This window comes from Myotis yumanensis, unplaced genomic scaffold, assembly GCF_028538775.1.
Source record: "Myotis yumanensis isolate MYYU_CA2020_CCGP unplaced genomic scaffold, mMyoYum1.0.hap1 SCAF_21, whole genome shotgun sequence".
NCBI classification, from domain to species: domain Eukaryota; kingdom Metazoa; phylum Chordata; class Mammalia; order Chiroptera; family Vespertilionidae; genus Myotis; species Myotis yumanensis.
The window spans coordinates 10,388,157-10,402,229 of NW_027223772.1; the positions used below are offsets into that span (position 1 = coordinate 10,388,157).

A 14,073-nucleotide genomic window follows, 5' to 3' on the forward strand; every position below is an offset into this window, starting at 1 on the left:
ACCCAGGACCCAGGACCTGGGCTTTCCTCTGGCTGCCAGCACCCAGGACCTGGGCCTCCCTCTGTGAGACGATCATGGGGCGATTGCCTGGCCCCTGACCAATCGCATTGCACCCACCTTGGCTGGCTTGGTGCCAGTGGGTGTCATAGTGTGGTCCCGGATGGTTGTCCAGATGGTCATTCTGCTGTTCGGCTGTTTGGTCGATTTGCATATTATGCTTTTATTATATAGGATTTTAAATTTATGTTTATTGTTGAAAGCATTACAGATGTCCCCCTTTTTTCCCCTCATTGACCTCCTCCACCCAGATCTCACCCCCTCCCCAGGCCTTCAAAGCACTATTGTCTGTGTCTATGGGTTATGCATATCTATATATATAAAAGCCCAGTGACTGGAATGGTGGAACGACCAGAATGACCAGAATGACCGGTGGCTATGACACGCACTGCGGCAGCCAACAAGCCTGATCTGGGTCCTGATTGTCCCCCCCCCCCCCCCCCCCCCCCACCAGCCTGGCCCTGATTGGCCCCCAACACCCTGATTGGGGGTAGAGTCGGCTGGCCAACTGCCTGCAGCCCCTCTCCCCAACCAGCCCGGCCCAATAGGCCCCCATTGGGGTGGGCCAGCCGGACCCCACCTGTGCATGAATTCGTGCACTGGGCCTCTAGTATGCATATAAGTTCTTTGGTTAATCTCTTGCTACCCACCCTCCACCCCCATCCTGCCCTTCCCTCTGAAATACATCAGTCTGTTGCATGCTTCCATGTCTCTGGGTCTATTTTGTTCATCAGTTAATTTTGTTCATTAGATTCCACATATAAGTGAGATCATGTGATATGTGTCTTTCTAGAAATTAAGGATCAACTACTTTGCTTTCTACTCATCTGGGTATTCCCCTTGGTTTATATGAAGCCTGGACGCACATCTCAAACCACAAGGGCCGGGTGCTGGCTCTTTTCTCCCTCAGCTATCAGGAAAGGCCTTTCACCTTAAAATGCTTCCTTCTTGCTCCTATGCTCCAGTTGGAACCTGACAACAATTTTAAGATTCTGCTCTTCAAAGCTGACATGAAGCAGGGAGAAGGGAGGTACAGGGCAGGAAATAGTTCAGGTTCCTTTGATTCATGCCTCATGTTTTGGGTATAAAGTGTTTTAATTATTAGACAATCAGATATCTACCCAGTCAAATGTCATTACAATGTTGATCATTGTTTTGTTTAGCTCAACCATGTTAGTAATCTTCACTGTTTATGTGTATAATCTAAAAAATGCTATACCATAGTCACTGGCTTCTGCCACTTAGATGTGCTTACCTTTAAATAATGAACCTGCATGAAGACCTTCTCTGGATTGAGCCCATGCTTAATGACAGACGATCCTGAGTCACTCACATGGCCAGTTTTCTCTTTATTGGGTCTAAAATGATGTAGTAAAAGTATAGCACATTCTTAACTAATTAGACCACAATATAGCCTTACTCTTATTTTTAGAGCTGCCCAACAGTGTCTTAATTCTATTCAACAGTACCAGCTATACAGTAATTTAAAACAGTTTATGTTATACATTCATATACTGAACAAGTAGGGATTTATATTTGGGTTGGCAACCTAAGGTTGGCTATTGGCAATATTTTACATCATCTTATCCAAGATTAAAACTTGCCAGACCCTCATGGAATCTAAGCTCCAATATGCATTATTTAAGAACCTGCTTTTCTTTTGGTGGGAATGATGAACTGGGAAATACAGTGAAAAATGTAGCTTTGCTTGGAAGAGTAAAAAACTTACATTCAAAAAATTCTTTTTTGAAAGCCCCAATGTTATCCACTTCTTTTGACTTGCATTTAAGGCTCCTTTAAGAAATATTTGTTTAACAAACTAGCAAGACAGGAGCAAACTCATAGACACAGAGAACAAACTGATGGTTGCCAGATGGGAGTGGGGTTGGGAAACTGGATGAAAAGGTGAAGAGATTAAGAAGTACAAATGGGCAGTTACAAAATAGTTATGAGGATGTAAAGTACAGCTTAGGGAATACAGTCAATAATATTCTAATAACTACATGCTGTCAGGTGGGTGCAAGACTTATGGGGGAATCACTTTGTAAGTTATATAAATGTCTAACCACTATGCTGTACAGCTGAAGCTAATATAATATTGAATGTCAACTGTAATTGAAAAATAAAAGAAAATTTTTAAAAGAAATATTTGTACTAGGAAGCTGTTTTAGAATCACAAACACACACACACACACAAAAGCAAACATTATTGAAGCCCATGCTTGTAGAACAGGGAGGGACATTCGCAACCACACACTTCACCTCCTCAGTTCGCAAACAAGGGGGAGCTGAGGGCTCGTGGCTTGTTTTGATTCATGGAGACATTAGGACTGAAACCAAGACTGTTTTAAATATTTTTAAAAATTTCTTTAATAAGATACAATTGTGTTACAGTGAAGCTTCACCAATTAGCTAAAATTAAAATATGTGACAAGGTATTTGCAGCTTTTAGCCGTCGGAAAACCAGTCCCTTGTTGGACGAACACTGAAGAGGATGTGTTGGGTGAGTGACTGGGAAGCATGGGCCGCTGAGAGAATGAGCATTCCAGAAAGGCCAGTGGCTATTTTCAATAGGTAGTGTGCAGAAGCACCAGGGACACGGCCATTGGGATCTAAGAGAACCGGTGTTGAGTTGCAACCCTACTTCTTAAACCTGTTTCTTACTAGCAAGTTAGTGAAATTCTCTAATCTTTAATTTATTCACTTGCAAAATGTAAATAATCCTACGTATCTCCCCACTTCCCATGGAAAATAATTGAAATAATATATGCAAAATCCCCAGTAAGGGCTAGGGCTACATAAATTACTCAACAAACCTAATAAAATATCATACATTTGTTAGCAATAAGTATTGCTAAATTCAAGGTTGGCCATCCATGTTAGAGGCACTGGGGTAGGCTGTTCTTTCCCTGAATGCCGCGTGCCCACTGACACATCCTGTAAGGATGCCGGGCCTCAATGGAAGTGGCCAGGATGGGCCAGCCTGCCAAGCCCAGCACTTTGCAGCGTGCGCTAGCCGCCGCGCGCACAGAACGTCCCATTGGGCCTCTGCCGGAGATTTCAGCACCTTATCCCAGCAGACACAGGCCTGGAACCAGCAGTTACCTCAAGAGAAGACAACCACCAGCCACTAGAGCAAACTGCATAGTTTCCATTTTTCTACTCGGTCCCTGACTTATCTACATGACTATACTTGCAGGAATAACTAGTCCCTTTCATCGTCATTTAAGACTCCATTGAAAAGCATCAGCTTTATTCTTGTTCTCAAGTGTGTCCTGGGTGGAGCGTTCTATAAAGAAAACCACACTGGCTTTGAGAGGGAAAGCCCAGCCAGCCTTGCCGGGAGGAAGGCTTTTCAGAACCTGAATTCAAACCAGTTTTCCCAGCCCCGGGAGAGCCAGAGTTGCTGTGAGTTTAAGTCCCTGAGCTCTGAATGAGGCCAGTGGAAGGGCTGGGGCACCGAAGACAGCCCTAAACCTCTGTGTGGAAGGCTGGCTTCCAGGTTCCCAATGACGCTTTCAGTTGCTTTTTCCCCTTTGCCTAAAAATGTCCTTCCAGAAACCATCCCTCTTATTCTCTGCTTCCACCCTCTCCAAACGAAGGAGTGTTCAAGGAAATTCTTTTATGCTGACAGCATCCGAGGCATCCTTACAAGTCCCCAGGAGACTCCTTTCAAAGTGGACTCGGCGCTGGAGGGAGCAGTGCTCAGGCAAGCCTCGGCTTCCTGAGGCACAGACGCTCCGTGAGCGGGAGAGGGCCGACTTCCCGGAACCCACTTATCCCAGGTCTGTCCAGAGAGACACTGCACAGAGAGCACGCAGGGTCCACTTCGTGTAAGAACAGTGACTAATGCAGCCCCACTTCGTGTAAGAACAGTGACTCTCAAGGTGAGTGACCGGGGTCACAGCACCGCCGTCTCCCTGGCCCGTGGTTTCACTCTCCGCAGTTTCAGTTACCTGCAGTCAACTGAGGACCAAAAATATTAACTTAAAAATTTCATAAACAACTGATAAGTTTCAGCCCGCATGCCACTGAGCAGCTTGATGAAATCTCTCGCCTTCCCCCTGTGTGTCATGCCTGGGACATGAATCACCGCTTTGTCCACACGATTATGCGCTCCCTGCCTGTTAGTCACGTGGGAGCCTTCCCCATGATCAGATCAACTGTCAGGTAGCACACTGCCTCTGTTCGTCACCCTTATTTTACTTCATAATGGCCCCAAAGCACAAGAGAAGTGTTGCTGGTAATTCAGAAATGCCCGAGAGAAGGCAGAAAGGGTTTCCATTAAGTGTGTGTCTAGAAAAAAGCATAGTATGTGTAGGGTTCGGTACTACCCCTGCTTTCAGGCATCCACTGGGGGTTTTGGAACATGTGTCCCATGGATAATGGGGTGGAGAGAGAGAAACTACTGTACACACAAATGCACAATTCCATTCACATGGAGTCAAAGAACAGGCAAACCAGGGTCCTGGGGGTAGAGATCAGAGGGATGGTTCCATTTAGGCAGGAGTGCTGACGGGGGGGGGGGGGGGGGGGGGGGGGGGGCGGGGGGGAGATTGCTGATTGCTGGGATGCTGGGAATGTTCCATACAGTAGTCAGAGCGGTACTGTCAAGAGGATAAATAGTAAAGCTCTGCTGAGCCATCTAGAAACACTGCAGTGTGTGTGTGTGTGTCTGTGTGTGTTATAATTTAATTTAAAGGTTAAGAAGAACAGATGCACACGGAACTATCTATTTTGTGAAAACAAAAGGGAATCAGTCTAGAAAAGGGCGCGGCTGTTCACGTGCCCTGAACAGGTGACAAGGACTAACTAAGCCTCTAACCTGACGACCCAAGAGGCAGGAAGAACCGTGGCAAATACAATTGGCTCAGGCTATTCCCACGTTCACCCACCTTCTTCCGTGCCACCATTTATCCGATCAAATCTGAAAAGTTAAATGCTCACTGTCCGAGTCCCTGCAGCTACAAATGGTCAGAAGACATGGTCCAGGCCAGTGAGACAAAAGCAGAAATCTGCTGTGGTTGGAAGTGGGGCTCTGGGGTAGCTTTTGCTTTCTTTACAAAAGGGGGGAGTCCTTGGTACTGCATCCCTCCTCCCAGTCATGGTAGATGGAGTGCAGCAGCCACCTAGCAGCCATGAAGCAGCAAATCGAAACGCTCTGGAGACCAGGAGGAGTGAAAGGCAAGTGGCCTTTGATGGTGTCATTTGGCTGTTGGCCGCCCGAGACTGCCTGCTTCAAACTTCTTGCTGTGTGAGAAAAACAACCCCCATGTGTTTCAGTTGATATTGCTCACTTTTCTAGTAAGTGTAGGTAGATTTATCTCTAATAGATGGAGAACCAAACTGATATTAACCACTCCCATTTCCTGGAATCCCTGTGCCAGGTACTCTGCCAAGCTCTGCTTAGGCATCATGTCCTTCTACCCTCGCAAGGGCCTGACGGCACAGGCACTGTGATTATGCCCATTTGAAAGCGGGGAAGAGTGAGGCCTGGACACCCCACAGAACGGACTAGTGGTAGACCTGAGGCTGGACCCAAGGTCCATGGAACACGGGTCTCTGCTGCATCCTGGGGCCTCGGCAAGATCCAGCCCCCGTCTGGGTTGTGCCAGATACTAAGCGGAGAGCCTCAGGCATGTTTCTTACCCTCCCTGAAGCTCAGTTCCTCACCTGGAGAGTGTGATGGCCTTGGCCAGTTTTCCCAGTGGTTAGAGCGTCGGCTCTTGGACCAAAGGGTCTCAGGTTCAACTTCTGGTCAAGGGCATGTACCTCAGTTTCATGTTTGATCCCTAGCCACAGTCGGGGTGCATGCAGGAGGCAACCAGTCACCGTGTCTCTCTCACATCGATGATATTCTCTCTCTCTCTCTCTCTCTCTCTCTCTCTCTCTCTTCCCCCCTCCCTTTCACTCTAAGACCAATGGGAAAAATATCCTTGGTGAGGATTAAAAATCATAACACTAATAAAAAGAATGTGACGAGACTCAGGGAATATAAATAAAAACACTCTGTGAATGTGACCGCACGTCTTAGACATGACATGCCAGTGTTTATTTCCTTGGCTGGAATACAAGGAATGCAAGAGATCAGGTTACGAAGGTCGTCTGGGCTGAAATGCCCTTGGTTTCTGTTGTACCTGGCACCAAACACAACTGAGATCAGCCTGCCCTGCCCACCTCCCTCCCTCCCTCTCCACTGCACTCCCAGAGGCAGTGTGGACATCTCAGGAGTGGGGCAGTGACACTGATACACAGTGATTTGATTTGGAATCCTGCCTCCTGAGAAAGGACTGATTCTGCAGGACTCTTACCAAGGGTGGGATTTGGGAAAATGCCTCTGAAAGGTGCTCAGGCGTGACAGCTTGGGGCTGGACACCTGCTGCTGTGCCACAGCCCAGAGGCGCTGTCTGGCAGCGTTCTCCATCTCACACTCCTTGGCGAAGATCGTCCTCTATAAACTCACACTGTACTGCTGGGCCAGGGATTAAGCATCCAGAAATGAGATAGAAAGGGATCAATCAGCATTTCAACATCCCGTCTGCATATCAGATGCAGCTGCCCCACAAGGCGGGACTGTTGGGGAGCAGGGCCTCACTCACCCACATCACGGAGGAAGTTAAAACTACCTTTGTGTAGACACTGGCCTCGGGGTACTCATCTGAGCCCCAAATGTATAAGCGAGACCTACAGGGGAAGCACATTACGCACTGGTTAGGAATTTGGGCAAGAATCTTGACTCTTAAGTGCCACATAATCTTTCTTTTTAAAAAAACATTTTAATTTTTATTGTTGAAAGTATTACAGCTGTCCCCCTTTTTTCCCATTGACTCTCTCCACCCTGCCCCCCCAGGCCTTCACCACACTATTGTCCATGGGCTATGCATATATGCATATACGTTCACCAGTTAATCTCTCTCCACCCATCCACCTCCACCTTCCCTCTGAGATCTGTCAGTCTGTTCCATGCTTCTATGTTTCTGAATCTATTTTGTTCATCAGTTTATTTTGTTCATTAGATTCCACATATGATACCTGCCTTTCTCTGACTGGCTTATTTCACTTAGCACAATACTCTCCATGTCCTTCCATGCTGTCTCAGGGTAAGAGATCCTTCTTTTTTTAGAGTTGCATAGTATTCCATTGTGTAAATGTACCCCAGCTTTTTAATCCACTCAGCTTCTGATGGGCACTTGGGCTGTTTCCAGTTCTTAGCTATTGTAAATAATGTTGCTATGAACATAGGGGTGCATATGTTCTTTCTGATTGGTGTTTCTGGCTTCTTAGCATATATTTCTAGAAGTGGGATCACCGGGTCAAATGGCAGATCCATTTTTAATTTTTTAAGGCAACTCCATACTGTCTTCCACAGTGGCTGCACCAGTCTGCATTCCCACCAGCAGTGCATGAGGGTTCCCTTTCTCCACATCCTCCCCAGAACTTGTCATTTGTTGATTTACTGATGGCAGCCATTCTGGCTGATGTGAGGTGGTACCTGTCATTTTAATTTTAATCTCTCTGATGATCAGTGACATTGAGCATTTTTTCATATGTCTCCAGCCATTTGTATGCCCCCCCCCCTTTTTTTTCGTAAAGCCTCACCAGAGGATATTTTTTCTCATTGATTTCTAGAGAGAGTGGAAGGGAGGGAGGAGGGGGGAGAGAGAAACATCGATGTGAGAGAGACAAATCCATTGGTTGCCTCCTGCCTGCACTCCTACTAGGGCCGAGGAACCTGCAACCGAGGTACATGCCCTTGACCTGGAATCTAACTAGGGAATCTTCAGTCCGCAGGCCAATGCTATAACTACTGAGTTATACCGACCAGGCCTGTATGTCCTCTTTAGATACTAGTACTTATTTAGGCCCTCTGCCCATTTTTAAATTCGATTGTCTTCCTTTTGTTGAGTTGCATAAGTACTTTATATATTTTGGAAATTAACCCCTTATCAGATGTATCATTGGCAAATATGTTCTCCCATACAGTGGGCTCCCTTTTCATTTTGATGGTAGTTTCTTTTCCTGTGCAGAAGCTTTTTAGTTTAATGTAGTCCCATCTGTTTATTTTTTCCTTTGTTTCTCTTGCCCTAAGTGTTGTATCAGTGAAAATTCTGCTACGTGAGCTACTTGATATTTTGCTGCCTACATTTTCTTCTAGGATTTTTATGGTTTCATGACTTACATTTAAGTCTTTTATCCTTTTTGAGTTTATTCTTGTGAATGGTGTAAGTTGTTGGTCTAGTTTCATTTTTTGCATGTACCTGTCCAATTCTCCTAACACCATTTATTGAAGAGACTGTCTTTACTCCATTGTATGCTCTTGCCTTCTTTATTAAATGTTAATTGAGCATAATAATGGCTTGTCGAGACCCCCAATTTTGAACATAATCCCTTTAAGGGTTGGTCTTTAAGCCTACTCCATGCCACATCATCATTAGAAAACAAATCAAAAGAACAAACAAATTTTAAGGGTTGCATAAAGTTCCAGTAAGCTATATCTGGGCATATTCCTTACATACACACCCCACAGTCTACACCATTCAGTGAAGAAATTACTAAAATTCTGGGTTAAAAATGGAGGCAGAATCATTGGAAGTACGGGAATTTTATACCCTCCATTTGATTTAAAAAATATATATTTTTTATTGATTTTTTTTTTTACAGAGAGGAAGGGAGAGGGATAGAGAGTTAGAAACATCGATGAGCGAGAAACATTGATCAGCTGCCTCCTGAATAACCCCTACTGGGGATGTGCCCGCAGCCAAGGTACATGCCCTTGACTGGAATCAAACCTGGGACCCTGGAGTCCGCAGGCCGACGCTTTATCCACTGAGCCAAACCGGTTAGGCTAAAAACAACTATTTTTCTATCCAAAAAGTATGCCTGATGAGCGCTGGCCACCGACTTGCTTTTGGACGGTACTTGCAGAGCACTGGGCCCAGGTGCACACCTGTGAGTAAGGAAGCTGGGTGACATCAAAGCTGCTGTCCAGAGGGAGGGTGACCCCACCAGGGACCTTGGTCCTATGGCAGGCACAGCAGGGTATCACCTTGGTGCTGGGAAGGCAACGGCCAAAGCGATACAGGACAGAAGGAGGCATCTCTCCAAGGAGCAGGAGGACAGCCAGGGGGGTATATTCTGTCCCCGACAGTGAAGGAACCGGTGGTCGGTACCTATGGGAGGAGAAGTCCGCTGCTGAAGGGCGGTGATAAGGAAAGATACTGCAGATCATGTGGAGAACAGGAACAAACTCCGCAAATTCTGATAAGCAGGGTAGGAAAATAAAAGATGAAACTTAGAAAAGCAGGAAGTAATGGGCCTCGACACAAAACCAAAAGAGCCCTCAGGTTTTAAACGGCCATAAATCAGAAATTCCTCTCTAAGAAACAAAATCGAAACAGAGAAAACCCAAGGGACAGGCTAATACAATGGTCTGAGCAGTAAATCACCACCTTCAAATAGCAGGAGAAATACAGACACATTTTCTGAGGAGACAGAGAAAATGGGGAGTGAAGACACCCGTATGACCTCGCAGGAGGTTCCTGATAAGGTGATTTTCAAAAGACACGTGCAAAAGATGAAAGGGAATGCCGGGAAAGAAAACAACCAAAGCTAAGTGGACTTCCTCCAGGAAGCCGTGTCATTGTTGCCAGGAAGGCACAGATTCCGAAGGAGCCAATGCTAATGGAGAAGACCCAGGGCCATGAAAAGGCCTTTAGAAGTGACATCTGAGCTTAGGGAAGTCCAGGTGCTGAGAGGTGACAGAACGAACAGAACTAGTGACTCCCACTTTGCTTAAACTTTGTAGCCAGGGAGGCAGGTCTTCAGGGTGTACGCGGTAGAACAAGCACTGTTACGCGGGAAGTCTGCTCTGTGTCCAGAAAGGGATGCTCAGCGCAGGTGGAGAGGGCTCCTTCCTTCATCCCGAGAAGAGTCCGACCCCGGCTCAGGCGAGGGACACGACACAGCGAGGAACGCTTCCCCCTGCGATCTCAGACCTCTGGGGATCAAGTCACAGAGAGTGCGACGGGGCCCGCGGAGACAGACACACACTTGTTATGATGTGTAAAGGAAGAAGGGATAGGGGGAGGGGGGCAACCGTGACTTGGTTGTTGAACAGAGAGTCTGAGAGCACTGAGAAGAGAACATGATTAACTACAGGAGTTAGCATGGGACCTGGGCCTCGGCCAGAAATTCACTGTGGGCATCAGGCACCCGGCTTCTACAAGGCAGCCAGCAGATGGATGTGGTGGTGAGTGTATGGTGTTGCTTTGTGGCTTTACAGAAGGTAAAGAACAGAACCCCAAGGCTGTTGATTAATTACTTGCTATAACCTGGGGGCTGTGTCCAAGGAATGAAGACTTATTGGCTTAACAGATTTGCATGAGTCTAGGCGAGGAGTCTCCTTGTTGGTTGATGGACAGCATCCATCTTCAAGAATAGAAACCACAGGCTTCAATAGTCCATGAGGACAGAGAAGTTTTTAAAATTAAGCACTTACCTATGGAAAAGATTTAGTTTATTAATTGTCTGTAAACTCAACATGCAGCAAGAGGTGACTGATGTGGCTTCCAAAACAACCAATAGGACGGCAGGTGGGACGATGGCAGGTGGGTTGAGGGGAGGGCTGCGGGGAGGGTCAGACAGAGTGGAGAGCCAGATTCCTTTGCTTTCATCCCAGCTCCGCCACTCTCTAGCTGTGGGAACGTGCCAGCCACCTCATGCGTCTCTCCTCAGCTGTCCTGGGAAGGAAGATGCACCAGTACCAGATCCTTACACGGGGCCATTGCAAGGATCAAACGAGAATCTATCTCTCCACGCTTGGAACAGTGTTTGGCGCATGGGAAGCGCTAGGTGGTGTTACTAAGGAGAAAAATGTATGGGGGTTGGAACGGTGAGACTGCCATGAGAAGGCGTCTGATACTGAGTTTAAAAAAGAAACATGGTAGATGAGTTAGTAACAAGATGTGGTGTATATGATATACAAATATCACACACATACAATGGAATACTACTCAGCCATAAAAAGATGAAACATTGCTATTTGTGACCACATGGATGGACCTGGAGTGTGTCATGCAAGTGCATCCAACCTAATCAGTGCTTGTCCTTGCTTTTCTGACGATCCAGAGAAAGGCAGCAGCCAGGGTCCCCATGCGTTCTGCTCAGGCGCAACCTCACACAGAACGCTGTGCTCCGTTCAGGTGTCACCGTCGGAGAAGGCCAGTCACCGCCAAGGACAACAAAGGACCACGCCCGAGAAGGCAAACCTTTTCCTGACTGCAGTGCTTGTGACGAATTTATCAAAACTGGGCTCTAGTGGCCGGGAAAGGCCAGAGGATGGCCTTCAGATGTGATGGTTTGTGAGCACGAGGTGGGTCCTGGGCAGCTCGGAGGATCGGATCGAGAGGACCGGGCGGACCTGGCGGAGGCAGGCCTGGGTCTGAGAAGGACCCGAGAGGGGCCGCTCCTCGAGGGAGCAGAGGCCGGGGCAGGGAGTCCTTGGGCAGAGCTGGCAGCTGTCTGTCAGGGACACGGGAGGTGAAGCAAAATCACTTTTTCAGCCCTTTTGGAGCCTACTTCTCTATGACTTTAGAAGGCGAAGCAGCTGGAATCTGTGCCGGCGCCGGCGTTGGAAAGTAAAATAGTACTCATCCCCCGCAGCAGTCCACGGGCCTGCCCGCGGCCTGGGCCTCATAAGTCAGCGCAAAGGGTGGTTTTGATTAAAAGAAAACAACAGCACAAAACCTAAACCCTGAGTTAATTAGAGGAACCTTCACTGAATTTCATTCAACCACATATATTTGGGGACAGGTTTAGCCTAAGAGCACAGGAGCCAAGCACTGCAGGGCGCTCCTCATAGTCCCCGCGCTGCCTCCCAGGACGGGTGCGGAAGGTGGAGGCACACCTGGTCCGCGTCCGCATCAGCCAGCGTCAAAGGGCCCCCCACTCTCCTCAGGGCCAACGTGGTCAGATAAACACAGGTTGCCTGCACACAGGAAAACAGAAAACCTGAAACCTACAGGAAGCAAAAGTAGAAAAGATAAAAATGGGAAATTTTTTTGGTGCTGCATCAAAGCCCCATGACTTCATTCCAGAAAGAGGCAAATGGGACAAACACCAGCTTCCTTTTCCATGGGAGGCGAGGAGCACGCTGTGAACCCCAACAGCCTGTGCGGTGCTCTGTGCGGAGATCTGTGAGCCGAGATAAGGGAGCTCAGCTCACATGGGACTCAGAGTGGGGTGGAGAGGGGGAGGGGGCTGTGGAGCTAAGGAAGGTCTTCCCTCCTTGCCTGAAGCCACACACACACACACACACACACACACACACACACACACACACACGGGACAAGAGGCTGGGAGAGCAGCGCCCTCCTCTCGGTCCTGTGGGCCACTGTGTACTATTTCTGCTATTTCGTCTTATGAGTAACACGCTGTCCACTAACAAGAAGTGTAAGACCGCTCACCACAGCATTGTCTGTGAAAGCAAAAAGCCAGAAATGACCAAGTGTCCAGTGGTTAGCACATGGTTAGAAAGCTAGTTGTGAAGCGTTCTCACCCTGGGATATTCTGCACCAGTTTAAGAAAACAGACCGACATGTGTCTGTGACAGAACAATACTCGGGATTATGTTATTAGGAGGAAAGTGGATTTTAACATGGTAGCAGGGTATTCTTCTTTCATGTCTTTGCAGCAGGTCCAGACAAATACTTGTAACCGCTTCCGTCAGCCATTCTGGGTCAAAACCATTGGCCCAAACACAAACTAAACGGGGCAGGAGGGTGGGCAGGCGAAGACTCTGTAGAACAAAGTGGAAGTAGGATTACCTGAGAACCCCACACCGCACGCGAATGCTTCTGAAAAGGAGCCTGACGCCGGCGAGCCAGGACTGTCACGTACAATGTTAGGACTGCCGAGTGCACGGCACAGCCTTAGAGGATGGGCAAAGTGAGAGGGAACCACGATGGACAGGCTTAAGCATGTGAATTATTTTTTTAGAAAAATCTAACAAGTGCTATAGTGAATCGGTGCCACATAGGGCAGCAATACAGAAGTATGCACATCCTATATAATAAAAGCCTAGGTGGCATCACGTGCGACGTCGCCACAAGATGGCTGGCAGGGGAGGGCAGTTGGGTGCGACCAGGCCAGCAGGGTAGGGCAGTTGGGAGTGATCAGGCCGGCAGGGGAGCAGTTAGGCGACAATCAGGCTGGCAGGAGAGCAGTTAGGGGGTGATCAGGCTGGCAGGCAGAAGTGGTTAGGGGCAATCAGGCAGGCAGGCAAGTGGTTAGGAGTCAGCAGTCCTGGATTGTGAGAGGGATGTCTGACTGCCAGTTTAGGCCCGATCCGGGATTGGGCCTAAACCAGCAGTCGGACATCCCCCAAGGGGTCCCAGACTGAAGAGGGTGCAGGCCGGGCTGAGGGACACCCCTCCACCCCCGTGCACAAATTTTCATGCACTGGGCCTCTAGTATACTTATAAAATCTTTATTTTCAGAAAGATTCACAAGACAATGCTAGCAGTGACATCTTAGATAAGAATCAGTGGTGGGGATAGGATTTGATACCTTTCTAAACTGTTATAATTTTCCTGTGAAATATTTTTATTGAAAAAAGAATTATGGCTAACTAAGCAGTGATTATAAACTGATTTATATCTTATGTTTTTCTATATGAAAAAACCGTACTAAATGTTATTGCAAAGTTGTAACACCATGTACAGTAAAAGTATGTAATTAGGGGCCTCCTGAGAAGTCTATCCCTCCCCTAGAAATACCTGCATGATGAGTAACCAGGGAATGGCCCAGAAGAATGAACAGGGAGGGTTATTTGAGTTCAGCTGTTCAGGATGTGTCTGTGGTCTCTGCTGGCTAAAAGAAGTGGGAGCGGAGGGTGTCCCTCAGCAGGAAACAGGAACCCGGTGGGCAGCGCCGGGGGTGGAGCTGGCCTTTGGGGCAGGAAAGGGCGGGGTCTGCTTCTGGCTGGCTGAGAGCCCCAAGGTTTTTCAGAAAATGCTG

At 47.7% G+C, this 14,073-nt stretch overlaps 1 protein-coding gene across 2 annotated transcripts in view; it reads right to left on the reverse strand.

The window, feature by feature from the left end:
- Window positions 1-14,073, reverse strand: part of AOPEP (aminopeptidase O (putative)) — a 332,190-nt gene that overhangs the window by 115,535 nt on the left and 202,582 nt on the right. For both annotated transcript variants that reach the window (XM_070400873.1, XM_070400872.1), the window contains exon 8: window positions 1,313-1,415. In XM_070400873.1, the coding sequence (XP_070256974.1) occupies window positions 1,313-1,415 (103 nt within the window). The remainder of the gene's footprint in view (window positions 1-1,312; window positions 1,416-14,073) is intronic.